Source organism: Ananas comosus, linkage group 22, assembly GCF_001540865.1.
Source record: "Ananas comosus cultivar F153 linkage group 22, ASM154086v1, whole genome shotgun sequence".
Lineage (NCBI taxonomy): Eukaryota > Viridiplantae > Streptophyta > Magnoliopsida > Poales > Bromeliaceae > Ananas > Ananas comosus.
Window position 1 is genome coordinate 66577 of NC_033642.1, and position 11830 is coordinate 78406.

The 11830-nt window shown below is 40.2% G+C and overlaps 1 protein-coding gene across 1 annotated transcript; it reads right to left on the reverse strand.

Moving 5' to 3' along the window:
- Nucleotides 377-7542, reverse strand: LOC109727220 (WAT1-related protein At4g19185-like). The gene is made up of 7 exons (XM_020257228.1): nt 7206-7542; nt 4339-4401; nt 4118-4234; nt 3749-4034; nt 1886-2041; nt 1558-1709; nt 377-1362 (listed from the first exon to the last, which is right to left on the reverse strand). The coding sequence occupies exons 1-7, from the start codon at nt 7349-7351 to the stop codon at nt 1182-1184; spliced, it is 1101 nt and encodes a 366-aa protein (XP_020112817.1). The 5' UTR covers nt 7352-7542; the 3' UTR covers nt 377-1181.

The window sequence follows — 11830 nt, forward strand, 5'->3', positions numbered from 1 at the left end:
GTTTTAACTATGTTATATCTGGTTAAGGTGGCAGACGGTATGGAATTTCGATGGTTCAACTGTTCAAGGCACATCTATTTTGAGGCGTTTGTGAAAAGGACTAGGGCAGAACCATGCACCATAGGGCATGCCTGGACGAAAGAAAGTTCTGTCATGACTGTGAGACGACGTGCAGGCTGGCAGTGTGGAAGGCATGTTGTCGCCGAAGTGACATAACTTGAAGGGTGACAAAATCGGCATTCCAGGTAACAACGACCATCTTACCGCATAGTATGAGCGAAGGAGCACTCTGAGAAGGTGCGCAAGCTTGCTAAGGCCAAAATAGGATCGTTTTCATAGATAAATTCAATCAAGGCTACAGACGGATAAGCAGACATATCAAAAGGACCATCTCAGAGGCGTCAATAAGGCAAGCGACAGCGATACAGATGGGAGCATCTTTTAGCTGTATCTGCTGATTATATTTAAGGCCACAAAGACAACACAAGCAGCAAAATGTAAAAGAAAAACTCTCTTGACGCACAAAGCACTGCTTCCCCAGACAGACATCCCATCTGCTGATATGCATGTCGGGGAGGATTCAGATTTCGGGCACTGCCAACTTTGCAGCAATCATTCCTAGTTCAGGTCAAAGCAGCTGACCTGCATTGCGAGTAGGTCGCACTTCATCGCGCTTCATCTCCAAAATATATAATAAATGATTTTAAAAAGATGATAATCGACACACACAACAAATAGCTGAAACAAAAGGAGAAAGAAAAGTAACATGAAAGAGTGGGGTCCATATTTTATTGCTTGCCTCGGCATAGAGTAGCATACATTGCAGTTGCATAGGATTGATTGCTGAACTTTGTGCCTGGGCGGATGATAGTGATACTGCCTCCCCAAATTACTTGAAATACGGGTTGTGGTAAACCCTTTTATGTTCAGCTGCTGCTAAGATACTGTGGCTGGTGGTATCCTGCACCTTTTACTTGTGAATAACAGAACACAACAATTGATATACTGTACAAAGGAAGATAAAATGCGAATCCTTTTTTTTTTTTTTTTTTTTCGTTTTCTGCAGCAAGAATCTTTCCGTAGAAAAGGACTTTTACATTCCATACTTTTTGTTGAGAAGTACTTAAAAGTAGTAATAGGGAGATAAAAACTTATTTGCAATCATGCTGTTGGACCACAGGCTAGGGTATCATAGAAGAGCTGGAGCATTTTTCTAATGTCTTGAGGCTTGGTGGATCCTCATGAAGAAGAGGGTCCATGTTTTCATTCGCATAATCAATCGATCTGGCTGCTTTTGCCTCCCTGTGACGAGCCCAAGTGACCACGTATAGGCCAGCAATAATTAAAACCCCACCAATAATGCTGCAAGGATACCAGAATAGAAACCAATACAATGAGATTCAAATCATCCGACTTTACAAAATTATGCAAATAATAACACCATAGCACATAGATTTGTTCATATTAGGACAACCGCACATATAAAATGAATCATACCCACAAGAAAAACCATGAGAGATATCATCTAGCCAAGTGTGACAGAGAGTAGGGGCAAACCTTCCGAGAAAGATGGGCGTTCCCAGGAAGAGGGTTGACAAGAAGGTAGACATCGCAGGTTGAAGTGGATTGTACAGAGCCACTATTGAAGGCCCTAAAATTTTGTTGGACCAAGTCATTATAGCATAGTTGAGAGAAGAGGCAACAATTCCCTGAAAGTTGCAAGTTCAATATTGTTAGAAGTTTACAATGGTTTGACAAACCATTATGTATTTTCCGCCAAAGCATTTCCCGGTATTATGTTTAAGCAGAATGTTCACTAGCAACTAAATAGAATGCATAATACCTATTACATTCTACAGATTAGAAAGTAGGTACATCAACTCACAGCATACAAGACAGCAATAATTTCGGTTGGTGTTAACATCCAGTCTTTATATCCGGTTGTAGCGAATAATCCAGTCAATACCATTAAGATAGTCGCGAAAAAGTATGAGTATGCGGTCAAAGAAAGGCTAGCAGGATATGTCTTTAACACTGGAGCCTGCAAATTGAAAATCCTCACATGAATGCACACACACAAAACTATCAAAGTGTACAAAATAATTAGAACCAGAAGGTAGTAATAACAAGAAGTAGATCCTGAGTAGTTAACAATACTAATTCCTTGTACAGAGGAAATCCAAGGGTAATAAACTTTTATTTCTCAGACTAAATTAACAGCATAAACCGTGTGGATTTCCTAGAGTAGAAATTGAATCTTTAAAAAGTTCACAAATTGCTGAACAAAATAAAGCTATTAAAAGGGCATATTACTAAATTAGTGAAATAAGTCAAATAACAATTCTTCCAGGAAAAGAAAAGAAATTTGTGTTCTGCATAATGGAATTTAGTTTAACACCACCAAATAAACTAGCTAAGTTCAGAAGAAATGCAATCAGAGTGCCTACTGCATCCTAGTAAGCAACTTATTAATCTATCATTCCTAAGGTTGACATTCAGGATATGCTACTTGCTTTTGTGCAATGTAAAGCGAGGAAGACTTTGAAGCATGTTTACCATCTGATTCTGCTGAAATGCAACAATTCTGAGCAGCAGCACTTCCGTGGGAGGAGCCTAGCAAGGAGAAAGTATCTCCCTAGATATATTCCTACTCCTACCAAAACTAGGAATTATAACCAAAATGACCACCTTATCCCTGAATATTGATTCCCAGTTAGCAAGGATAACCATTATTCTAGCCTTATTCCTAAGTAAATGGTGATTAAATGGTGACTAATGGATGGCTCATTAAAGAGGTGTAAAGTAGAGGGAGCACAAGCCAGTGGAGGTATATATAATGTAGAGTGATTACTGCTGGATGCATTACATTTAGTTGTCTAGAAATAATTTGTGTGAAAAAGCCCAACGTGTTGACATAAGCACAAGCAATTAAGATATTGAACTACTATTGAATGGAAGTAGGAAGAAAAGATTTTCCCTTTTCTAGCAAGTTATATTGCGATTCCTACATTTAGTAACAACATTCTAAGAAAGAATTAACAAAACCAATATATATGTAAATTATATCACCAAAATAAAGGATATGGTTCTTTTAGGCATGTCTGGTTTTTGCATGTCAAATGCATGTCTATTGCCTTCGAGTAAATGAACAGCTCAATACATCATACAATATCGACACTTCATCTTATTGATGATCAAGCAAGCCTTGTGAGCTACTACAATATATTCATATGATTCAACCATAATTGGACGCGTACAAGCAGAGCAATTACAAATACTCTAAATACTTTATCCAAGCTATATTTAGAAGGTAGCAACTACGGCAACCTAAAAAAGACTTATGATAGAAGTTCTCTCAACAGATATGTTCAAGAAATTGCATCAGTTCTACTTGTTTCATGTCCACAATAAGTATCTTATTTGTGTAAATGTATTCTTTTTATTATTAACGACAATTAAGTCTTCTCAACTTCAACTTTGCTCTAAGCATATCGAAGACTCCAAACTGAAAAAGAAAAGACCGACCAAGTACTGACATGACAGTAGTACATGCCATCTTCGCTTCATTCTTTTTATTTCTAATGGGCATCATCTAGATTACCATCCTTCTGAATAAAATCCAAATCTCTTTCCTAGGCCTACTTTTTAAATATAAGTCTAGCATATTTTCTGAAAATTCCATGTCGAGTATTATAGGATCCACCATTGTGAGATTTAACAATGCGTCTGAAATCCTAATAGAGTATACCTGCAAAACTAGATAAGCAGCCATTAAGAAACAGTTTCCAATTAAGCATAAAACACCAAGGTGCCACTTCTCAATTCCAAATCCCAGCATTTGAGATGCTAACCATCCAACCATATGTGAATTAGCATTAATGCTTAGCTCATTCTGGCTCACAGTATCAGAGCTATCTACTCCATATAGAGCAGGCCCTTTATAGAAGACCATTAAGACAGCGCCAGAAACACAGACAAGAGTCCCTGCAACTTTCACCCGGCCATCATTTGCAAGCAAGTTCACCGTCTCAACACTGCGCCAATTGATAACTACTATCAAACTTTCATATGAACCAAAAGTATATAAACGCAAAGCAAGGAGCAATCAAATACTCACCCTAATACTGCAGCCAAGATGAATGTGAAAACTGGTATTGCAGGTTGAACAGCTGCTGCGTAAGTTGGATTTGTGTAGTTGAGACCAATGAGAAATAAAAGCTGGTTCCCAAAAATGCTACAGAAATTTGACAATCGAGAACATTTGTTAATCATTTAGTTGACAAAGAAGACTCCAAGATTCTAAACTCAACCAAGAATACTAGATAGCATGGAACCTACCCAGTTAAACCAAGGAGAAAAAATTGTACTAGAAGGTAACGCGTCAATGGTTGGTGGATCCTTCTGCCGAGATAAACGTCAAATGACACAGAGTAAGTAAAACAAGTTTAGCTACAAATTGAGAGAATTATCAAGATAGTAGCACAAGAAAACATATAATAATGTGCATAGTAAGGTTGAAATAACCAAATGAAAATTTTGATTTATGATTTTCCCAAATATGCTACAAACCAATTCTTTCGATAAAAGAAGCTAAATCAATGACCATAAAACTTGAGCCAGAATCATTTCCAAGCCTGGTTTATTTATTTATTTATTTTTCTTTTCACAGGTTTGATAAAATGGGGCATCTGCTGAACTTTATGGGGAAGAGAGGTGCATAGTTTATTACAAAAGATTGATCAATTCGCAAGCCAATCACAACTTCTGATTCAAAATGCAGAAGAGCAAAAACGAGGAGGTACTATTAAGATTAAAGCAAACAAGACTAGAGAGGGAAATACCATTGTAGATTAATAGAGAAAACTAAAGTCTCTCTCATAGGACGACAAACAGGCAACAAAAACAATCCTTACGCGCCAAATATTAAGCGCATAGCTTTACATTCTATAGGAAGGTTGGGCATGATGAGCGGCATGAAAATGACATGCAGACAGCTCAATGTTTGGTGAACCTCGCTATGAAGATCATCTCATGTTGCAACATACTAAAGTCATGTGACATATCCCGAAGGCTATCATCCAGAGATTGGTCAGAGACTAAGTTGCAACATACTAAGTCATGGAAGTGATTATTTTTTGCAATTCTTCTCATGCCTCAGGGACATCGGTTCTTTTCAATGCTTTGATTTGCTAACCTCATATATATTCATCAATTAGAACATAAATCAATCATATTTGATAAGAGAAATATCAATCTTAAAAGTAAAGAATGTAAATTTTTTCCCCCCTTTATCGCCAATATTGCCTCGTGCATAAACTCTATTTGCATGCTAGTTGTTTGATGGAGCCAATTCTAGAAGCAACTTTTTGACTGAATCATTCGAAAAAGATCTAAGCATAAGCCACTTGCTTATTAAGAGATTGAGTGCCGCTCTTAGAAGTAGTTAACCACAGAACCAGTATACAAATCATTTTGGAGCATGATGATCTTTTGGTTCATTACAAGGTAAAACTTATGCAGCTGTTTCTCAATGCTGTCATTGTTACCTGACTTATGTGTCCTGTGGGAAAAAATTGTACTGATAGTTTTGGATTCTATCTGGACTTCTCAGACATATTACATCTAGTTATACTTATGCTAATTCCTGTATAATTCTTAAGTATCATTAGGAGTTAGCGGAATAGAAAATTGTATCCATAAAAATAATTTCACATCCAACTAAACATATGGAAAGAGATCTTATATCTTAAGACAGTCATTCATAATTATATGAACAATAACAACATTCACTGTTCTAAAACATGGACCAAATGAGCCTTGAGTTTTTTTTCCTTAATTGTTTAGCCAGAATTTGCCAATCTTTTAGACAAGAAGCACTGTAAGAATGTTTTCATTTGTTTTCTACGTCAGATACGGAAGATCCGAAAGTATGAAAGTTGATCGCTCTTCTTATGTGTTCCTTACATTGTTATTTTCCCCTTGCTGAATCGGACAACTAGATACATTTCTGATGAGTCTGACGATTGCATCTGTGATAGTATCATGCATGCACCTTACAAGACGAAACATTTTTCAAGCTCCAAACATCTGCTTCTAGATATTTTTCAAGCTCCAAACTTCCGATTGCATCTTGGATTTTCTCTATCAAATAGATATAATTTATATTCCTTCATTATAGATTTGGCTAATTGTCATAAAAAACCTTGATTATTCTAGAACGATCAAGGAACTAAAACTCCCTCCTTCGATCCATGGTTTTCTCTATAATCATCATACAGCACTAACTGTCAAAATTATCAATACAATCAGTACAATAATTAGTCCAAACACAATTAACTTTCGATTCTGGACTGTTCGGGGATGCTGGGATAACCAAGGGATAAGAAAAATTGTCGCCATCTACTTAATCTGGCTCCGAACAATTGTGCTCTGCGCAATCTCTTCCGACCATATTTATCAATCGGGTTTAGACAAACAAGATGGCTACTGTTTTTTTACGGCGAATCTCTCGTCAATTTATAACCTGTCATGACATATGCTATGCTGCATTCAATAAAGACCGCACGCTACTGGCATCACACGAAGCAACATCATATGTCGCCATTATTTCTCACAGCAGAGGTTGGCTGCTGTGGTTGCTATTGTCCCTGCTTAAGATAAACGGTTGTTGCTCTCTCTATCATATGACTAGTATCAGTTTGAGTGGCGTGCAATCCTAGCTCTTGATGACAAGCGATTTAGTTTAGAATACGACAGGAGGGATTAGAAATAATAAGCTGGTTAGGAAGAGCTTAGAAGCTGTTGACCGTTCACTTGCTTGCTTGTACGCATCCTGAGGCTGAGAACGAGACAGTTGTATGAAGATCTAAAAAATTGATCCAAAAAGAAGAAGAAGAAGAAGAAGAAGAAGAAGAAGAAAATCTGATAACCCAATTTTTACTGAACCTTATATATTCAAAGATCAAAAAGTAAATAGTAGATAACTATTTTCGTTTATTAGTTTTAAAAAAAATCACAAGCACATGAGCTCCTTTCCTTTGCTTTAAAGGGGACATGAGCTCCTTCGTCCAACTCTTGGATCCTCACCGTCCAAACGAAGCATAAAAGATGATGATGATGATGATGATGATGATGATGATGGGGATTGAGGAGGGGGGAATGGGGGGAGTATTAGTATGGTATGGGGAGGGTAGGGTTTAGAGTACCGCTCGCGAAAGAAGGCGAAGGGGGCGAGGAGGGAGAGGGCGACGAGGTCGCGGTAGACGCAGAAGACGACCTGGTTCATCCCAACGTTGAGCACCGACTTCGTGAGCACGTGGTAGCCCCCGTACGCCACCTGCACCCCCGCCATTAATTCTCCGATCCGATCGAACCCCCTCTTCGACCTTAGCCTCTTCTTCTTCTTCTTCCTCTTCTTCTTTCCCTGAGGCTATGGCTATGGCTATGGCTATGGCTACGTATGTGTTTATATATCCTCTCACTTCCCCCTCTCTATCTCCGAGTTCCTTATGGATATTATCAATGTAGATAGAGATAAAAGGTCCCATGCCAGAGAAGGGGCCCCTTTCTTATAAAAAAAAACAAAAAAAAAAAACAGAAGAAAAATCTATCCATCTTCTTTCCTTCCAGCCGCTTCCCCTTTTTCGTCCCCACAAGGAAGATGACGAGGACTCGGACGAGATATGAATTACGTACTTTTTTTTTTTTATTAGCTCTTAATTTCTAACCTCCCCTTGCTTACTCGGCTGAGCCGCAGAGGGCGGGAGAGGTTTTTCTATTTTTAAAAGGGAAAGGGAAAGGGAAAGGGAAAGGGAAAACGCTAGCTAGGGAATAAAAAATAGACACGGTTGCTTGTCAAAACGTAAGGAAGCACGGAGGACGAAGGAGACAGCTACCTACCACTCGGTGGACACCGACAATCCCCGGCTCTTCTAATTCTCAGGGGACGGGCGGAGCTTATGGGCTTATCCGAGACCGAGCCATGGAATGGGCCACTCAAATCTTGGGAGGAGTTTACGCTTGCACCGAGCGCACCACGTCGGCACCTACCAATCAATGTACGTACTGTGCTTCCGATAAGATCGGAGTCGGGCCGTGGGCCCGTGGCGGAATGGGGCCATCGGCCCAGCAAAATCCCTTAAAAAAAAAAAAAAAATTGGATCGGAGGATGACGTAAGGACGGCCCAAAAAGAGCCCGAGTAGTGCTTTCACGTTAATTTTGCTATATAGGGTGTATTTTCTTTCTATCTTCATTTATTTATCGATATCGTATATTCAGGTGGAGATGATGAAAACCGCGAGCTTCATGTATGTTCAATTTGCGAAGATATATGAGGTTGAATTGAACATGATTCAATTCTTGGGTTTAATTGAACTACTTTTGTACGCTTGAAACCGCAACATGATTTTTACTTATTTGAGCTTTATTCTATGCATGTCGCGCCATGTTTTACTAGCTTCGTGCTACGTACTCTATCCATTTCGAATGGCACTGTTATGTATAGACTGGAAAACATGTATAAGAGAACTCCGCCGGCTTTCTAAAGTTCATAGTAGTTACTTTCTCTTATCTTTTTAATTCTGTTTTTATAGGACCACCTAGATCGAAAACACTAATGCGATCCCACCAATGGGATTTGGTAAATGGCGGTGTAAGCACCATGTTAGATGCTTTGGATTATTATAGCGTGTATGAAGTTTGGCGATCCTTAATTTCTTTGGACGTCGTGGTTGTCATGGTATCACTATATATATGCATTGTTGTTTAATTTTACCATATTAAGCCTTCCAGAGTTTTTTTTTTGTTTTTTTTTTTTTTTTTGAGAAAAAGGTAGCACGCTACCCGCTTCATTCAATTAGACGATGAACTAAGCTACATGGGTGAGACAGCAGGGCCTCGAGAAGGGCGAATAAGCCTTCCAGAGTTGGACCAGTTGGTTTAGCCCTTTTACAAAGAGGATGACATATATGCCAAAATTGTTAAGAAAAGCACAGATGGATATTATACAGTACTGCTTATGCTGATTCTTTGAGTCTCAAGTCGTGCTGCAAATGTGAAAGTGAAATCTCTGCGCTTTAATAGCCGCTGCAGTTTAGTGCTTGTTATCAAGATCAGTGCCATCTAAGAGGTTGTAGGTTTGATCTTTTGTGTATGTAGTTTCTGCATTGAATTAAAAAAAAGAAACTATACTGTTCTGTGAGGTCCGAAGCTACAGTACTGGTGCGCCTACCGTATCTGCTTTCCGGGAACGGAGTAATTGACGCGCGCAATCTGTCTAGTATTTACACATTCCTGTAGTGTTTACGCAATCCTGTAGTGTTTCTTATTTTCTCTATTCAATGCAATACAGGATCTGAACTTGGGAAGGTAGTGTCAGATGAAGATATACTTGCTTATACGAGAGAGAGAGAGAGAGAGAGAGAGAGAGAGAGAGAGAGAAAGAGAGAGAGGGGGAGAGACCTTACGCGGGGCATAGTAATTTTTGGGTGCAAACTTCTAAACTACGTGGAACCAGAAACAGGTAACTTAATTTTGCAGTTTGACACATGGCTCTCTTCTTAACCGTATTACATCACAGTAACTGCAGCTCATTTAATGCCGAGGGATGTGTCCATTGTAGTATTTATTGTTTTTTTTTTTTTTTTGAGAAAAAGGTAGCATGCTACCCGCTTCATTCATGTAGTAAGTGAATTAAGCAACATGGGTGAGGCAACAAGGCCTCAAGGTTGACGGAGCCAAAAAGGAAAAAAAACAGGAGAAACGGATGTTGTTTGCAAAGTACAATTGATACCTCTATACTGACTACGGGATCTAACTATAGCTCTACGGATCAGGAATACCCCACTGAGCTATCAGGTGTTTGATCTTATGGGTCCCACAGATCGGATCAGCCTGGGTTTTCGCAAAGATGATTCCATTCCTAGTCTCCCAAACCACCCACCAGCAAGCAATAATACCGCTTAAATCATTAGTCGAGACCTTCCGTCCTTTCCATATATCCCACACCTGGTGTACGTCAGCTCCCAATTCTCCTATCTGGACATCCTTTAGTGACATAGCCATGAGGAATCTGACAAACGCACATCGTGTAAAGAGATGGTCAAGCGTTTCTAGTTCCGACCCGCAAAGTACACCGCTCGTATTCCCGGTCCATCCTCTTTTTAAAAGGTTGTCAACAGTGGATATCTTTTTCGTGAGCACGAGCCAACAGAAGACCTTCACTTTAAGGGGGATACACGGTCTCCAGATGTCACAGGTCCTGTAATCCCTTGTTCCCCCGTTGTTTAACATAGTGTAAGTAGATTTCACTGAAAAGCGTCTATCAGAGGTCCACCGCCAATACACGCTGTCCATTCCTTGTCGAGTCCCGAAGGCAGAGATCCTTTCCTTTAGAACCACGATACTCTGCTGAGCTCTGTGGTCAGAAGTGTTGACGCCACGTAGGATCTTGTTCCAACACCATTCGTTACCATTAGAGCATTGGCTGATTAACAGGGTTTTATTGGGCGGGAGGGGGGTTAACTCTGGAAAGGAGGACAAAAGTGAGGTTTCCCCACACCATCGGTCGGCCCAAAAGTCAACACTTTGCCCGTTTCCCAAATTGTAGGAAACTCCCCATTTATAGATGTCTTTCTGTCCTAGAACTCCCTTCCACCAAAAAGAAGAAGGTCTGAAGCTCCTCCCCTCCTTCAACGGTCTTCTTCTAGAGTAGAACAACACGTGTATTAACTTGTTCCACTGAAGGTTGGGCGCCGTATGGAATTTCCACCACCATTTGACCAGAAGTGCTTGATTCATCAAAGCTATATCGAGGATGCCAAGCCCACCTTCCTCCTTGCTTCGGCAGACCCTCTTCCAAGCCACGAGGCAACTCTTTCCAGACGACCTGGCGCTACCTCTCCAAAAGAAATCCCGTCGTAAAGCCTCGATTCTCTTAACAACCCATTTGGGTGTCTGGAACACGATGAGGAAATGGATGGGTAGGTTAGTAAGAACAGCGTTAACCAGAACGAGTCTGCCCCCCCGCGACAGAAGTTTCGCTTGCCATCCATCAATTCTACTCTGGATCTTACCAATGATATCTCTCCAAACCTCCTTGGATGGGGGTCTGGTCGTCAGTGGCAACCCCAAATACTTGGTAGGTAAGGCACCGAGTTTGCATCCGAGTATTTGCGCTAGCCTGCTCGCTTTACCTTCCACCAATCCCATATAAAAAATTTCTGACTTGTCTTTGTTAATCCTCATTCCGGAAGCCCATTCGAAGAGTTTCCAAAGAAAAAGGAGGTTTCTCATAAATCTCTTCTTAGCCTCACAGAAGAAGAAGGTATCATCGGCGAATTGGATAATATGGACCCTTGATTCGTCGGAGGGACCAATACCACGGATGAGGTTTTTCGTTGCTGCTCCGTCTGTTAGCCTGGTAAGACATTCTGCTATAAGAAGAAAGAGAAAAGGTGAAAGAGGGTCGCCCTGCCGTAATCCCCTTTTCATCTTAATCCAGTTCGTCGGTACACCATTGACCAGAACTGCGACTTTGGCACTGCAAACGCATAATTTGACCCAGTTAATCCACTTCCTGTCAAATCCCCACCACTCCAAGATGCGAAAAAGGAAAGGCCAATAGACTCGATCGTAGGCCTTCTCAAAGTCTACTTTTATCCCAACTCCTTCCGTCCCCTGCCTACTTCCCCAGCCAAAAAGTTCACGCACCGTCACAAAAGCATCGGAGATATTTCTTCCCTTCAGAAAAGCAGATTGGGAGTCAGAAATTAGGGTACCCATGATACTCTCCAAGCGATTAGTTAAAACCTTGGATAATATCTTTTGAAT

Coding starts and splice junctions, on each gene's coding strand:
- LOC109727220 (XM_020257228.1), bottom strand. CDS start 7,351: ATGGCGGGGGTGCAGGTGGCGTACGGGGGCTACCACGTGCTCACGAAG. Junction 4,402..7,205: donor TTCGCCTTCTTTCGCGAGCG/GTACTCTAAACC, acceptor TTATCTCGGCAG/AAGGATCCACCAACCATTGA. Junction 2,042..3,748: donor CTGCTTATCTAGTTTTGCAG/GTATACTCTATT, acceptor TTCAATTTGCAG/GCTCCAGTGTTAAAGACATA.